At 42.9% G+C, this 17,120-nt stretch overlaps 1 protein-coding gene across 9 annotated transcripts in view; it reads left to right on the forward strand.

The window, feature by feature from the left end:
• Positions 1 to 17,120, forward strand: part of SFT2D2 (SFT2 domain containing 2) — an 89,736-nt gene that overhangs the window by 70,207 nt on the left and 2,409 nt on the right. For 8 of the 9 annotated variants that reach the window (XM_033198618.1, XM_033198616.1, XM_033198612.1 and 5 more), the window contains 4 exons: positions 3,924 to 3,985; positions 6,599 to 6,660; positions 10,825 to 11,013; positions 14,504 to 14,639. In XM_033198618.1, coding sequence (XP_033054509.1) covers positions 3,924 to 3,985; positions 6,599 to 6,660; positions 10,825 to 11,013; positions 14,504 to 14,639 — 449 coding nt within the window. The remainder of the gene's footprint in view (positions 1 to 3,923; positions 3,986 to 6,598; positions 6,661 to 10,824; positions 11,014 to 14,503; positions 14,640 to 17,120) is intronic. The other variant, XM_033198614.1, reaches the window with a different exon arrangement.

The following is a 17,120-nucleotide window of genomic DNA, read 5'->3' on the forward strand; positions in this document are numbered from 1 at the left end:
GTATATAAAGTAAACATGAAGACCATAAGGTAAAGCTGTACTGTTTTCTTCTGGTTTTGGAACCTCACTCCCCATGGATATGACGAAGAATTACTTAGAGTGTGTTTTTTTGACAACTTTTCTATGTATTTGTAAATATATATGTGAATGTAGATTTCCTCACATAAATTGGCTCATGTTGTATATATTATTAATCTGCAAATTTCTTTTTCTCCAATTTAACAGTGCATTATGATTACCCTTCTGTGTAATTACACCTACATATATCTCCTTTTCTGTAATACCTGCAGAATATTTTGTTGTATGAATACACTATTTCACGTAATCAGCCCCCCACCAATGGACATTTAAGTTCTTTCCAACTGTTTTCTTTTCTTTTTTTTTTGAGACAGAGTTTCACTCTTGTTGTGCGGTGTGATCTCGGCTCACTGCAACCTCTGCCTTCTGGGTTCAAGCAATTCTCCTGCCTCAGCCTCCCGAGTAGCTAGGATTACAGGCACCTGTCACCATGCCTGGCTAATTTTTTTTTTTTTTTTTGAGTCAGAGTCTTGCTCTGTCACCCAGGCTGGAGTGCAGTGGTGTGATCTTGGCTCACTGCAACCTCTGCTTCCCAGGTTCAAGCGATTCTCCTGCCTCAGCCTCCCAAGTAGCTGGGACTACAGGCGTGCACCACCACGCCTGGTTAATTTTTGTATTTTTAGTAGAGATGGGGTTTCACTATGTTGGCCAGGCAGGTCTCGAATTCCTGACCTCAGGTGATCCGTCCGCCTCGGCTTCCCAAAGTGTTGGGATTACAGGTGTGAACCACCGCACCCGGCCCTTTATTTTCTATTATAAATAATGCTGCAATGAATATCCTGGTGCATCTGTCATTTGCTTGCATGGGTGAATACCTAGAAACAGATAGATATGGCCAAATTGCTTCCCTCAAAACGGCAACTCTATTTATAGCCCCCACACCATGATCAACACTATTATCAATCTTTGTCATCTTTGACAGTCTGATAGGTTAAAAAAAATAAGATCTTGGCCGAGCGTGGTGGCTCATTTCTGTAATCCCAGCACTTTGGGAGTCCAAGGCGGGCAGATCATGAGATCAGCCTGCCAACCTGGTGAATTAAACCTGGCCAACCTGGTGAAACCCCGTCTCCACTAAAAATACAAAAATCAGCTGGGCGCAGTGGCGGGCACCTGTAATCCCAGCTACTCGGGAGGCTGAGGCAGGAGAATTGCTTGAACCTGGGAGGTGGAGGTTGCGGTGAGCTGAGATTGTGCCACTGCACTCCATCCTGGTGACAGAGCAAGACTCGGTCTCAGAAAAAAAAAAAAAAGAAAAGAAAAAAAAAAGAAGATCTTGTTGTTGCTTCCATCTGTATTTATTTGGAAGCTTTAAAGACAGATTTTGGGCTGACACCCACCCAGCCAACTGAGTCAGAATCTCCAAGGATGATGCTCAGAATCTGTAGATTTTAAAGTCTTCCCAGAAGATTCTATTGATCATCCAGGTTTGGAAACGACTGTCTTAGTGCCTACAGGTGAAATGAAGTTGCAGATTTAACTCACATCACAGATATGCAGAGAAAATGTCATTTCTGTAAGTAAACTGGCCTCTTGGCAGAGCCCCTGCAGCCGGCCAATGGGAACAGAAATGAACTAGCTAATAAGGTAAACAGTCCCTCAACTGGTGACCAGTCTTTTGATGATAAAGCAAATCCATTTTGCAGATAGCCCTCTCTCCCAGCTTTTCTCCCTGGGCTGCAGTCTGGGTCTATGAGGGGAGGTATGGCCTTTGTAACTCTGGGAAGCGGGTGGTCGGGGGTGCATGTGGAATTGGAGACTATGTCCTAACCTCCTCTGGTCTCCAGGCAAGGCCCCTGCCCACTTGTGCGCTGTTGGCTTAGTTGGTGGTGTGCGGAACTTGTCATTTGGCTGCTGACTTGGTAAACCCTTAGAAGCTTTTCCTGGCTGCAGGTGTGGGACAGTTCTCTCTGAACCACCTGACTGGTCATTTTTGACCCATCCAGCAATCTCCCAGCCTGACTTGCTACTTCTGGGTCTTGAACATGCCCCATGGCAATCAAGCTCTGGAAAGCCTAGCCCCAGCACCTCCCTCTGTCAACAAAGCTTCCCTGCCAAGTCCATGCAGACGCGTCCCGGGTGGCGAGTGGGCGTGGGGGTGGGTGAAGGAGGCCAATGTCTCCTCTGCACCCCCTGCTAGCTTCATGTATGCTTTTCTACCTCTCCAGGTTTAAGCCAAGGGAAAGACTAGGTTGTACCTATCTGACCCCATACCTCTTTTTCTTCTTTCTCCTGATTTCTTCTCACAAGTTCTGGGCCAAAAGGAGTTGGGCACTGTATTAGTTCATTTTCCCGCTGCTAATAAAGACATACCTGAGACTGGGTAATTTATAAAGAAAAAGAAGTTTAATGGACTCACAGTTCCACATGGCTGGGGAGGCCTCACAATCATGGTAGAAGGCAAAAGACACATCTTACATGGCAGCAGGCAAAGAGAATGAGAGGCAAGGGAAAGGGGAAACCCCTTATAAAACCATCAGATCTTGTGAGACTTATTCACTACCATGAGAACAATAGGGGGGAAACTGCCCTCATGATTCAATTATCTCCCACCGGGTCCATCCCACAACATGTGAGAATTATGGGAGCTACAATTCAAGATGAAATTTGGGTGGGGACACAGCCAAACCATATCTGGGTCTTACTTTGCTTTCCTTCTTCCATCAAGTCTCAGATCCTTGCTGATATAAATATTCTGTATACTGGGTGTGGTGGCTCATGTCTGTAATCCCAGCACTTTAGGAGGCTGAGGCAGGCGGATCACCTGAGGTCAGGAGTTCAAGACCAACCTGGCCAACATGGCAAAACCCTGTCTCTACTAAAAATATAAAAATCAGCTGGGTGTGGTGGCAGGCACCTCTAATCCCAGCTACTCGGGAGGCTGAGGCAGGAGAATCACTTGAACCCAGGTGGTGGAGGTTGAAGTGAGCCAAGATGGAGCTACTGTATTGCAGCTTGAGAGCAAGACTCCTGTCTCAAAAAAAAAGAGCTATATATATATATATCTAAATGTATATATATAATGTATATATTCTCTAAATATTTATTTACTCAACAAATATTTGCTGAGCACTAATACGTGTTGGATATTGTTCTAAATGCTGGAAATACTACAATGAATAAAACAGATGAATACCCTGTCTTCAAGGCACTTACATCCCAGTGGGGAGAGATGAAAAATAAATATTTCTCTGTTTCTATCTCTTTTATCTCTATCACGATGACTATCTATCTATATGTCAGATGTCTGTAATGAGAAATGAAGCAGGCTCCGGCTAAGGCAGATAAAGAGAGTGACAGTGAATGGGAGTGATAGTTTGCTTTTTGCATTGACATGGCCCCATGTGTAAGTTGTTATTTATGAATAAGGGACTCGATGCTAGATGGCACTCTCCCAGAGGGGCAGGATCACACCTGTGCTGCTCTCCACTGTGTTCCAAGTGACTAGATGAGTAAATTACGTGCAGTAGGGTATCAAGGATTGTTGAAAAAAATAAATAAATGAGTAAAAAATGAATGCTAGGCTTCGCACATCAGGGCTTTGCTTATTTCCAGTGCTTTGCCCTTTCTTTTCTCACTTTACATGGCATTAGCATTTTCACCACATGCAATGATAAAATGTCCTTTGCCAGAGACAGCGCAATGGTGATTAAGTGCTAGAGTAAGCAAAGATGCAAAGGGCCTCTGCCTCTCAGAGTGCTGGAATTACAGGCATAAGCCACCATGCCTGGCAGGAAAGGGAAGGAAAAGAGAGGGAATTAACCTGGTTTTACAGAAGACAAAGGGTTCTGTCTGCCTATGTGTATCCTACTCTTACTAACACTTCTTGTCTTTGTAAATGCAAGATAACAGCTCTCAAAATCAAGTACAATCCTTTTGCCAAAGCCTTCTTGGATGCCAAGGAAAGGTAAGTAGAGAAATTTTAGTGAAATCTTCTAATGAATGGTTTATGCATATACAAATGTGGAATTTATGATTATCTTGAAAGGAACTAGACCAGTAGCACTTGCATTACCTTTGATAGAAATATGCTTCCTTGGCCGGGCGCGCTGGCTCACACCTGTAATCCCAGCACTTTGGGAGGCCGAGGTGGGTGGATCAGGAGGTCAGGAGATTGAGACCATCCTGGCTAACATGGTGAAACCCGGTCTCTATTCAAAATACAAAAAATTAGCCGGGTGTGGTGGCGGGTGCCTGTAGTCCCAGCTACTCGGGAGGCCGAGGCAGGAGAACGGCATGAACCCGGGAGGCGGAGCTTGCAGTGAGCCGAGATTGTGCCCCTGCACTCCAGCCTGGGCGACAGAGCCAGACTCCGTCTCAAAAAAAAAAAAAAAAAAAAAAAGAATGTAGAAATATGCTTCCAATATTCAATTCAATATTCAACAACATCTAGAAAATTCAAGTCATAATTATCTATTCCTTATAATAGGGGTCCAGAAGAACTGTTAACTAACAAGGTTTTTTTTTTTTTAAAGACTTGTTTTACTACAGATTCTTAAAAGTAGCACAATCACATTAAAAACATTAAATGATTTAGATTTATAATAATTCACTCTGCCTTTTTCCTAATTACTTCTGAGTAGCATGGCTTTAATACATTGCTTTTTAAAAACTACACTTAGCCTAGGAAAAGTTAAAAAGGAGAGAGGTTCACATTTCCTGTGCTGAGAAAAGGAGTCAGAGACTTCTGGGGGTATGAGTGATGATTCTGCTACTTTGGGTCAGTGACCTGCCATCTCTATATCTTTTATTTCTTACTTTCTTTCTTTCCTTCCTTCCTTTCTTTCCTTTCCTTCTTTTCCTTCCTTTCCTTCTTTTCCTTTCCTTCCTTCCTTCCTTTCTTACTTTCTTTCTTTCCTTCCTTTCCTTCTTTTCCTTCCTTTCCTTCTTTTCCCTTCCTTCCTTCCTTCCCTCCTTCCTTCCTTCCTTCCTTCTTCCTTCCTTCCTTCCTTCCTTCCTTCCTTCCTTCCTTCCTTCCTTCCTTCCTTCCTTCCTTCCTTCTTTTTTCTGGAGACCAAGTCAGGCTGGAGTGCAGTGGCACTATCTCTGCTCACTGCAACTTCTGCTTCCTGGGTTCAAGCGATTCTCGTGTCTCAGCCTCCCTAGTAGCTGGGATTACAGGTGCCCGCCACCACGCCCAGCTAACTTTTTATTTTTTGTTTTTAGTGGAGACAAGGTTTCACCATGTTGGCCAGGCTTGTCTTGAATTCCTGACCTCAGGAGATCCACCCGCCTTGGCCTCCCAAATTGCTGAGATTATAGGCTTGAGCCACCATGCTCAGCCTCTGTGTGTTTTCCGTCCCAGGAAAAAGAATAATGTGCTCATCATTGACTTTTCAATTGACAAAGCCTACAGTATAAATATGATTATCTTTTTAATGTTCAGATTTTATTGCTTGAGTTTCAAATCTTTTAAGTAGTTTTTTAAACTGTCTAATCTTTCTTGTTCACCTTAAAGGCTCTGATAAGGCTCTACATGAATGGACAGATGTTCATAATGATGCATCACAGGACCCTGTCCTGTCCAATGTTTGAATACATTATTATTATTATTTTAGAGACGGAGTCTTGCTCTGTCATGCAGGCTGGAGTACAGTGGTGTGATATAGCTCACGGCAGCCTTAAATTCCTGGGCTCAAGCTATCCTCCTGCCTCAGCCTCCCAAGTAGTGGGGACTACAGGCATGTGCCACCATGCCTGGCTATGTGGTTTTGTTTTTTGTTTGTTTGTTTGTTTTTAAGAGACGGGGGTCTCAGTATGTTGACCAGACAGTCTCAAACTCCTGGCCTCAAGTTATCCTCCTGCCTCAGCCTCTTTAGTTGCTGAGATTACAGGAGTGAGTTACTGTGCCTAGCTCCAATATTGGAATAAATTATGATGATACACAAGACACACTTATAACATTTTTAGTTAACAAAAGGCCTAAAGGATAAACTGACATGTGACATGACAGAATCTAGATTCAAAGTGACAGTAGCATGGTATAATACAAAGAATGTAGGACTTTGAGTAAGAGGTCCTGACTGAATCCTTGCTCTGTAATTTACTGGCTGTTTCTTCTTGCATAAGTCAGTTTACCTCCTCGAGATCCACTTTTCTAATCTACAAAATTAGAAAAATATGTTAATATTTCCCTCACAGAGTCATTGGTGGATCTAGCATATCACATATGTAATTGTGCCCTAGAATTGTGCTGTTATTATTGCTTGAATCTTGTCAGTCAGGAACAATATCCCCAAATTATTCAGATAAAACCAAAAACCAAAAACCAAAAAACAGGGATAGCTGTTAATATGGTAAAGAGGGGTAAACAGTAAAACTGGAACTCCAAGAGCAATTGCACAAGTAGAGACAGCACCTTGAAGGAAGGAGAATGGGGAAGGACAGGAGTGTAGGGAAAAATGTTTGGTTTTCTTATTCTAAGAAATTGATTGCTCTTCAAGGAGAATTTTGGGTATGCTTTATGGTGGACATACATAAAAAGTTGGACAACTGTGGTGCATTTTCTTTTGTCTTTCAGAAATCACCTAAGAGACGTTCCGGAGGCTCTCTCTGAAAGCCAGCATGTGACCTGTTCTCACTGTGAGTTTGGAGTACACGAGGCGGGAGGTGCCTGGGGCTGTACTTGGAGCCAATTCCCTCCACACTCAGACTCTTTGCCTGTCAGGACTGCTTAAGGTCTCTTCCAAAACAAAACCCAACACACTGTTTATTCTATTAAGGACAAATTTATGCCCTTTCCAGAATTTCCAGAGAGAGAGCCAATGGTCCTAGGTTTAAGGGGCTTAAAAAAGTCTTAGGCAGGAGATAAGAATGAAAATGCTGAATTTCTTAGACTCTGGTTTTCATGTCAGTGAGGCACTGAAGCCTCAACAGTGTGTTCTTGGCTGGCCTCCTAACTTGATGCTCGCCGCTCTGGTGTTTTGGAGTTCTCCTGTTCTTAGTGTTTGCTAATTTTGGAGTTGGTCCCCATAGCAATGTGTCACGCAGGCTGTAGCCTCCGTGGGGAAGAGTCTTTATTTGTGGGCTGGAAGGCTGTAGGAAGAGGTGAAGTCATATAGCTGGGATTCTGCAGGGAGTGTTGAATGTCCCCATCAGCGTGTTACCTTGTCCATGTCCCAGGATGGCGGAGGAAGTCCTCTGCAGCTGCAATGCAACCCACGGTCAGTGACATCAGAGTAGGAAAGTTAACCCTGGTGTCTGAAACCCTCTTTAATTTGGATTATATTGGCTTGCAAAGAACCCTTATGCAGTTTGCCAGCTGCGGAGTTCTTTACTTCTTCCTTCCCTTCAATCTTAGTGCACCTTCCATACCAGACCTGGGAGTATAGCCGCATAAAGAGAAGCAGCTCTCAGAAAAGCACTCTTTTTTTTTTTTTTTTTTTTGAGACAGACTCTCACTGTTGCCCGGGCTAGAGTGCAATGGTGCAATCTCAGCTCTCCGCAACCTCTGCCTCTGGGGTTGAAGTGACTCCTCTGCCTCAGCCTCCTGAGCAGCTGGGACCACAGGCATGTGCCACCACGCCTGGCTAATTTTTGTATTTTTAGTAGAGACGGGGTTTCACCACAATGGCCAGGCTGGTCTCAAACTCCTGACCTTGTGATCCTCCTGCTGCAGCCTCCCAAAGTGCTGGGATTACAGGCGTGAGTCACTGCGCCCGGCCGAAAAGCACTCTTTAAAAGTGACTGTCAACCTAAGTGAAAAAACTGAGGCAACATTAATATAAGTAGAAAGTTTATTTGAGCCAAGTTTGAGGACTACAACTTGGGAGCATAGATTCAAGTTCCCCTGAATATATGATTGGGTTAGCAGCAGTTACAAGTGGGTTTTTAAAGGAAAAAGAAGAGACGATTCATAAACTGTTTACCGTAATATGAGCTATTGATTGGTTATACATTGTTCTTTGTATCACACATTCCAGGAACATGAAGATAATGGGTGAGGCAGCTAGTCAGGAACAAAAATGTCTTTAAAGAATTGCTCCCGGGCATGGGTGCAGGGGGTGCCCTTGACTGAAGGTGCTCCTCACACTCACATCCCTCTGGGCCTGATACATTTTGTATACCTCACATAACTCAGACTGCTCTGAGCTATTGTTCATTTATCATTTCCCCCTCAGTTTTTTCCTTTAGGTGGAATGAACTGGAATAAAAACCTTGTTGTGTAGGTTAGGGCCATGTGCAGAACCACTGGAGTTCAAAGTTCATGTGTTGCAATCTTCTCAGCAAACTTCTTGACGTGTGTACGTTGTATGTGGCAAAGTTAGTGGCCCTGAGGAGCTTGCCTACTGGGTGCCTGCATCTTGATTCTGTTAGTCAGATAGGGACCCCTTGGGTCATAAGTTTGTGCAACTCTGGGGGAATGAAGATGACAAAAGGATTTGTTGGGAATGATTGTAATATGAACTCTGTACAATTTGTTTACTTGTATTTAAAAAGTATTAAGCAAAGACAGTGGGTTCTAATATCAAGCTCCATTTCCTCATTGCTGAAGCCCAGGTGAAAATCCTTAGTCAATATTCTTAAGGAACAGCTCTGGTCCTATCTGAATCGCTATCCGTTGGTCCCTCAGCTGAGGCACTGTCAGCGGGAGAACATGCTTCTTGTTTCGGGACCTGCATTACGAAGTCTCAGTCTTTGCCCCATGAACTCACTCGAAATAGTCTTCTGTTCAGAATCTTTCTCCAAAACATTTTGCAGTTGTCCAAAATATTCTGCAAAATGCTTGCTGCCTGTCAGTAAATAAGTGGGATGAACAAGAAGAAAAAAGGGGAAAAAGAAGAAAAAAGGGGAAAAAGAAAAAAACAAACACAAACCAAAATGCTTGCTGTCAAGGTGTGCTAGACCAGCTCCCCCTTTCTGTGCTGCCAGAATTCTGTTTGTGGGGTGGGGTTGGGAGGCATCATGATTCCTCTTGCTTAGAGTAAGAACTGAAAGCACCTTCCCACTTGGCAGAAATAGAGAGGCTTTCACTCTTCCTGGGTAACCACATTAATCATTCCCTACATTCCCTGGTAGCTGCAGGTCCATGAATTACATATATGTGTAATGCCTCCTAGACTGACTTTTACTTTAATTAGGCCAGAAGCACCTTAAGTTTGCATTTCTATTAACTTCTGCGTTCAGATCGTATTTCGTATAGCTATATTCCACTGTTGCTTTAGAGGTTTTCTACCCTTTGATGGAGTCCTTTGATAGGACTGTAACCACCCGATAGGTTCTTCCTGCTGATTGCACAAAAAAGATGTTACTGGGAAGGGGTCCTGATCCAGACCCCAGCAGAGGGTTCTTGGACCTCAGGCAAGAAAGAATTCGGGGCGAGTCCACAGAGTAAAGTGAAAGCAAGTTTATTAAGAAAGTAAAGGAATAAAAGAATGGCTACTTCATAGGGAGAACGGAGGCATGGGCTGCTCAACTGAGTATATTTATAGTTACTTCTTGTTTGTATTGCTATACAGGGGGTGGATTATTCATGAGTTTTTCAGGAAAGGGGTGGGCAATTCCCATAGCTCAGTGTTGGTTCCTCCCCTTTTTAGACCATATAGGGTAACTTCCTGACACTGCCATGGCATTTGTAAACTGTCATGGCACTCACAGGAGTGTCTTTTAGCATTCTAATGCATTATGATTCGCATATAAAGAGCAGTGAGGATGACCAGAGGTCACTTTCATTGCCATCTTGGTTTTGGTGGGTTTTGGCCGGCTTCTTCACCGCATCCTGTTTTATCAGCAAGGTCTTTGCTGTATGTTGTCCTCACCTCCTATTTTATCCTGTGACTAAGAATTCCTAACCACCTGGGAAGAATGCAGCCCAGTAGGTCTCAGCCTCACTTTACCCAGCCCCTATTCAAGTTGGAGTCACTCTGGTTCAAACACCTCTGACACAAAGATGGCAGCATTCAATAAAGAAAGAGTTTAATAGACATGAGTCTGGCCATGCCATGTGGGGGACAGAGCTCTCACTCAAATCGATCTCTCAAAAACTCGTAGGTTAGGTTACCTTTTTCAAAGGTAATTTCAGGGAAGAAGTGGGGGTAGGTAGGCAATAGGTGCTTGCTGCTGACTGGTTGGATCGGAGATGAAATCACAGGGAATCGAAGCTGTCCTCTGGTGCTGAGTCACTTCTGGGTGGGGCCACAGGTGGGGTTGGTGGGTCCAGGTGGAGCCACCGCTGTCAGATATGCCAAAAACCTGAAAAGATATCTCTGAAGGCCTATCTGAGGTTCTACAATAGTGATGTAATCTGCAGGAGTAATTGGGAAAGTTGCCTATCTTGTGAAGTCTGGAATAATAGCTGGCAATCATGTGTGTCTACACATTAGCAGAATTCAGGCTCCTCTGTGCTCCTAACCTGGTAGTCTTTCATTTGCTTTACAAAGGCAGTTGAGTTTTGGAGAAGGGTTACTATTATTTAAACTATAAGCTAAATGTCTTCCAAAGCTAGCTTGGCAGCTTGAAGGCTAAAGGCAAGAGGGAGATTGGGTAGATCACATCTCTCCGACTGCCATAATTTTCTCACTGATATAATTTTTGCAAAGGCAGTTTCAGGACTGGTCATGCATTTCCAGAGAAGCCAAGTTACCTGCTCATGGGCAAGGGCAGTGGCAGCTGGGGGATGGTACCAACACACAGGCTGGCATCAGTGTCATTTACAAGAATTGTAGTTGTATAAAGTAGCTGGTCACCTGATTTTTGGTGTGGGAGTTCACAGACTCAGTCTTGGTGTCTTCCTCTTGTCTATTTTAGTGGGAGGCTGGATCTTTTCCAATCCGGAAGGAGTGTGCACAGCAGGAAACTCCAATTACCAGTATGCCGCTCCTCTGCCTCTGCCTGCTCCCCACACCCACCATGGCTGTGAGCACTATTCAGGCCTCCGAGGACACCGGCAGACTCCCTACCCTTCTGCATACATGCATAGAAACCATTCTCCCTCAGGTCTGTGACTCTGCTGATTAAACCCTTGGGGTATGAGCTTTTCATCTAATATACATCTATGATATTATTGTTTTTATGTTTTATTTTATTGTTATTTTATGTACAAATATTTGATTAACTAGGTATAACAATGTTAGTTTTTTTAGTTTTTTTTTAGTTATTTCATAAAACCTGCAGTCTTCTGATTTCTAATTGGCACGAAAGGCCAGGACACTGGTGTTCTGAGCAGTTCAGGCAGATCTCTAAAAGCCACGTCAAGTTGTGTGGGTCTGAAACACTCAGTTCATTGCCTTCACGTGGCTCCTTTCTATAGTTGCATTCATGGCTCAGTTCAGGGAATACTGGGTCTAGTGTTAGGGAGCTATTAGGAAGGTCTCTGGGGAGCTGGATCCCTGTGTGTTCAGGCCTTAGTTGGATTCAGCTGGAGACATGCAAACCCAACCTTAATATTTTAAAATAATTTTTGCTGTCCGACTGTTTTTTTAAGTTAGCAGTATTGTTTGTGTGCTTTTTTCTCATTGACTACTGCCTTTTCCACCTTTGCCTTATGTAGACCCAGTCCTTGCCTGGTTATTAGATTTGTAGAAAGAAGGGAGAAATGAAAACAATGGTTACTTTTTCATTAAATTATTCATGCAACAAATATTTATTGAGGATCGACTATATGCCAGGCTCTGTTTCAAGCACGGGAATGAAATGGACAAATGCCCTGCCCATTTGGAGATTCTATACTAATATGAAGAGATTGACACTCAACAAAACAAGCAAAGTTCATGGCATGGGAGATAGTGGAGAGTATTTGGATTCCAGCCTCCTTCCTTCCTCGGTGACACCCTGAGCTCTGCATTTGTAGAGGGTCTTCCTGGTCACCAGCTACCTGTCCCTGTGTCCCTTAGCCTGCTACCCTTGGCAACCTCAACCATTGCTGCCAGGAGGGGCGATTATGTAGCTTACCAGTAGCAGAAACTGATCTGTGGCTCTCTCTACTTCCTTGTTCTTTCCTGCCATCAGCATCAAATCATATCTTCTGAGCACCTACTGCGTACCATGTTCTTCTAGGCAGTGGGATAGGAAAGTGATTAAGACATAGCTTCAGGGCCGGGTGTGGTGGCTCACGCCTGTAATCCTAGCACTTTAGGAGGCCGAGGCGGGCAGATCACAAGGTCAGGAGTTCGAGACCAGCCTGGCTAACATGGTTAAACCCTGTCTGTACTAAAAATACAAAAATTAGCCAGGCGTGGTGGCGGGTGCCTGTAATCCCAGCTACTTGGGAGGCTGAGGCAGGAGAATCGCTTGAATCTGGGAGGTGGAGGCTGCAGTGAGCCAAGATCGTGCCACTGCACTCCAGCCTGGGCAATAAGAGCAAGATGCTGTCTCAAAAAAAAAAAAAAAAAAAAAAGACATAGCTTCTTCCCTGGAGGAGCTCAGGGTTGCACAAATACGTAAATAACAAATCCTAATGTAATGCAGAAGCATCACCTGGGAACTTGTCAGAAATGTAGACTTTCAGGCTCTACTCCTGAATCAGGGTCTGCATTTTAACAAGATCTCCAGGGGATTCATAAGTGATCTAGAGTTTGAGAAACAGCCTACAAAACACACAAGTCAAGGTGCCATGGGAATGAAGGAAAAAGAGCAGCTGGATATGCCTGGTGGGGCAGCAAAGGCTGCCCAGAGGGGTTAACATTTAAATTGAGCCTTGAAAGAGGAATAGAAAAGGACAGAGTGGGAGTGGGCAGGGGTAAAAGGTGGAGGATGGCATGTGCCACAGGCAGAGGCGCAGGACATCCCAGGTAGCGAGAGTGGGCTGAGCAAAGATACAGAAGGGGGAAAGACCCTAGGTTGTCTGGGAATAGCTTTGGAGCAGAATGTAGGAGGAGTGCAGACAGATGGAAAATGCAAGAGTTAGGGCTGGAGAACTTGCAAGTGCCAGATCGTAAAAAGAAGAGACATGGGCAGGTGTCCTAGTCCCCTTTGTGGTGCTATAAGAAAATACTTGAGATAGGGTAATTTATAAGCAATGGAAATTTATTTTCTCATAGTCCTGGAGGCTGGGGAGTTTAAGATTAAGGTGCCAGCATATGGTAAGGGTCTTCTGGCTGTATTATAATGTTGCAGAAGGCATCACACGGATAGTCAGGGAAAGAGAGGGGGAGAGGGCAGGAGGCTAAACCCATCCTTTTATCAGAAACCCACTCCTGCAATATTGGCATTAACCCATTCACGAGGGTAGAGCCCCCACGGCCTAATCACCTCTTAAAGGCCCCGCCTCTCAACACTGTTGCATTGGGAGTTAAGTTCCCAACACATGAACATTGGGGGACACATTCAAACCATAGCACCAGAGATAGACATTGGACTCTTCCTCCTCTCTCTCCTTTCTCCCCCCTTTTCCCTTCCTTCCTCCCTCCCTCTGCCTTCTTCCTCTCTCTTATATATACACTATTTATGCAAATAGAGATTCAAAGAAATGGAAGACATTCTTCTTTTTCCCCTCTATAAAAACTGTATATTTAAGATGTACAACATGATGTTTTGATATAATATGCATAGTGAAGTGATTACTGCTGTCAGGCAAATTAACATGTCCATCTCCTCACATAGTTACTGTTTTTCATGATGAAAGCACCTGAAATCTACTCTCTTAGCAAATTTCCAGTACATAGTACAGTATTATTAACTATAGTCTTCAGATTGTAAGTTAGATCTCTAGACTTATTCATCCTACATAAATGCAATTTTACATCCTTTGACCAATATCTCATTTCCCCAGCTTCCCACCCCTGGTAACCACTGCTGTACTCTCTGCTTTTATGTATTCAACTTTAATCTTAGAGTCCACATATACGTGAGATCATACAATCTACTTCTTTTTGTAAAAAGGTATGTTTTTTTTTTCTTTTTTTTAATTGTAGAGATGGTGTCTCTCTGTGTTGCCCAGAAAGTTCTCAAATTCCTGGCTCAAGGGATCCCCCTGCCTTGGACTCCCAAAGTGCCAGGATTACAGGTGTGAGCACCACACCTGGTCAAAAGGCACTGTGCTTGAGATAGTTAAACCTTCTAGGGGATGGTTGAGAAGAATAAGTTCCCGGACCTCAGAAATCTCATCTGGGGCACTGGTGGCCCTTAGGCTTAGCTTGAGGGGAGGCTGGTATGGTCCCTTCTTAAAAGAGAGTGACTGTGGTGAAATGAGTTAGACAGATTGGTGATACCCAGGGCAAATAATTCTACCACCCTGAGGCTTATCTATAAGATGGAGTTAAGGAGTCACTAGTGTGAAGATTAAACTATGAATGACACCTGGCATATGGTCGACATTCAAGAAACCTACATTTCTTTTTATTTTCTATTTCCCTGAGAAAGAACTAACAAACTGTTGGTGCCTGTGGTGCAAGCCATGGTTATATTTTGCTTTAGGATAATGTCACTGGTCACCATCTTTATGTTTTCTACATTTGCTATCAATTCAACTGTTGTTATTTCCCCAAAGTGAATTTGATAGAAAGCTCAAGCAATAATCTGCAAGTTTTCTCGGGACCTGACAGCTGGACTTCCTTATCCTCCACACCCCACGCCAGCATCCTGTCTGTACCCCACACCAACGGACCAATCAATCCAGGTCCCAGGTAAGACCAACACCATCAGCTCGCTCATTGGTGGTCTTAGGGGTTTACTTTAGCACTGGGGACTCAGGTTCATTCTCTTTCCTAGGGTGGCTTGGTCTAACCTATTGTCCTGACTTCTAAACCACTAAGAAGTCAAGGTGGCAACAGGATGGAGTTCTTTCATAACTGGAGAAACAGCTCAGTCATATCCCGTTTCTTATATTTAAAAGGATAGCCAGGGCATGGTGGCTCATGTCTGTAATCCCAGCACTTTGGGAGGCCGAGGCAGGTGGATCACCTGAGGTCAGCAGTTCGAGACCAGCCTGGCCAACATAGTGAAACCCTGTCTCTACTAAAAATACAAAAATTAGCTGGGCATGGTGGCGTGTGCCTGTAACCCTAGCTACTCGGAAGGCTGAGGCAGGAGAATCGCTTGAACCTGGGAGGCGGAGGTTGCAGTGAGCTGAGATCGCGCCATTGCACTCCAGCTTGTGCAACAAGAGTGAAACTCCGTCTCAAAAAGAAAAAAAAAAGGGGGGGGGGTAGACATTATGGCCTGGGATCATTTGTCTTAAACCAGTCAGAAACACTTTAAACTATGGTGGTAGCAAATAGATACTGACTGTAGAGGAATTGAAGAGGAAAAGTATAAACATACACTGAGAAGTCAAGACCCACTATCGTCCACTTTCCCGTGAGTCACCCATCCTAAAAGGGGGACATATTGTGGATGCCTGGTCTCACAACCCTGGTAAGAGGGCTAAGTGTAGCATGGAGGACCCCATGGTTTAGTCCTCACACCAGCGACCTGAATTAAGTTCTGACTTATAGAAATCCGAGTGGTGAAGTGGGAAGAGAAGGCCCCTTTGAGTCTGACAGGCAGGGGTTTGAGTCCCAGTTCTACCTCAGTAGTGACTTTGTGGCTTTGGGCAATTTTCTTAACCTTACTGAGCTTCAGCTTTCTTATCTCTTTCATGGAAATAATATGATCTACTTTGCAGAGTTACCGTGAGCATCAAATGCAGAAATTAGAAAATGCATTAACATGCTTTGTAAGCAGTAACATTCTGTGTAAATGTCAGCTATTATGTTCAATATGGTTATGCAGAATTTTGAGAAGGTCCAAAGTGGAATCAAAATTAAAAGATGAGACTTGGCTGGGTGCAGTGGCTCACACCTGTAATCCCAGCACTTTCGGAGGCCAAGGCAGGTGGATCCCCTGATTTGAGACCAGCCTGACCAACATGGTAAAATCCCATCTCTACTAAAAATACAAAAATTAGCCGGTGTGATGATGCATGCCTATAATCCCATGCCACCCACTTGGGAGGCTAAGGCAGGAGAATCACTTGGACCCAGGAGGCAGAGGTTGCAGTAAGCTGAGGCACTGCACTCCAGCTTGGGCAACAAGAGTGAAACTCTGTCTCAAAAAAAAAAAAAAAAGGATTGGATTTGGAAACACATCAGATGACTTATGATTTGTAAGTCTAGAAAAAGGAGAATGTGATGGCTTAGAATCACCTGGGATTGTTGCTAAAATGCAGAATCTGATTGGTAGGTCTGGGTAGGGGCCTGAGATTCTACATTTCTACCAAGTTCCTGGGTGTTGCTGATATAGCAGGGTATAAAGCTGTGCTGTCCAGTGCAGTAGCTATCTGTGGTTGTCAAACACTTGAAATGCAGCTAGTCCAAGTTGAGATATAATGTGAGTGTAATACCCACAGGATTTTGAAGATTTAGTGTGAAGCAAAGAATAAATATCCCAATTTTTTATATATATACAATATATACTACTATATTATATATTTTTATATATTTTCATATTTTAAGTATATAGTATGTATATTAATATATGTTGAATATATTAAAATATATAGTATATATTATACATAAAAAACCACAATTTATATTTTACATGTTATATATTTTAATATATATTTACAATTTATATATAAATATATACTATATTTTAATATATAATATATTATATTTAAAATATAAAAAATATATAAATATATAAAAATATAATAGTATATGTAAATATAGATGTTATTATGTAAATATTGTGATATAAATATATGTATATTATATATTTACATCAAATGCATGTTGAAATGATAATATTTGGAATATTTTGGTTAAATAAAATATTAATAAATTTATTACTTTTTTTCTAAATGTGGCTACTAGAGAATTTAAACTTGCATATGCAGCTGGCATTTATGGTTTGCATTTTGACACTGATCTAGAGCATCATTTGCATTTGACACTGATCTAGAGGATCTGAGGGAAAAGCATTGATTTGGGCTGTGGTAGAAAGTGAAAAAGAAAATGAAGATTGGGATTCCAGAAGATATTAAATAATCATGTGCCAAGTTGTATACTGGATACTTACATATATATAAGTCATCCATATATAAGTCATCTGTAGTACTCAAAGACAACTATAAGGCAGGTATTAAAATTCCTATTTTGCTGATGAAGAAACTGAAGCTCAGAGGC

The sequence above is a fragment of the Trachypithecus francoisi genome, unplaced genomic scaffold (assembly GCF_009764315.1).
Source record: "Trachypithecus francoisi isolate TF-2019V2 unplaced genomic scaffold, Tfra_2.0 Lachesis_group5, whole genome shotgun sequence".
Taxonomy (NCBI): domain Eukaryota; kingdom Metazoa; phylum Chordata; class Mammalia; order Primates; family Cercopithecidae; genus Trachypithecus; species Trachypithecus francoisi.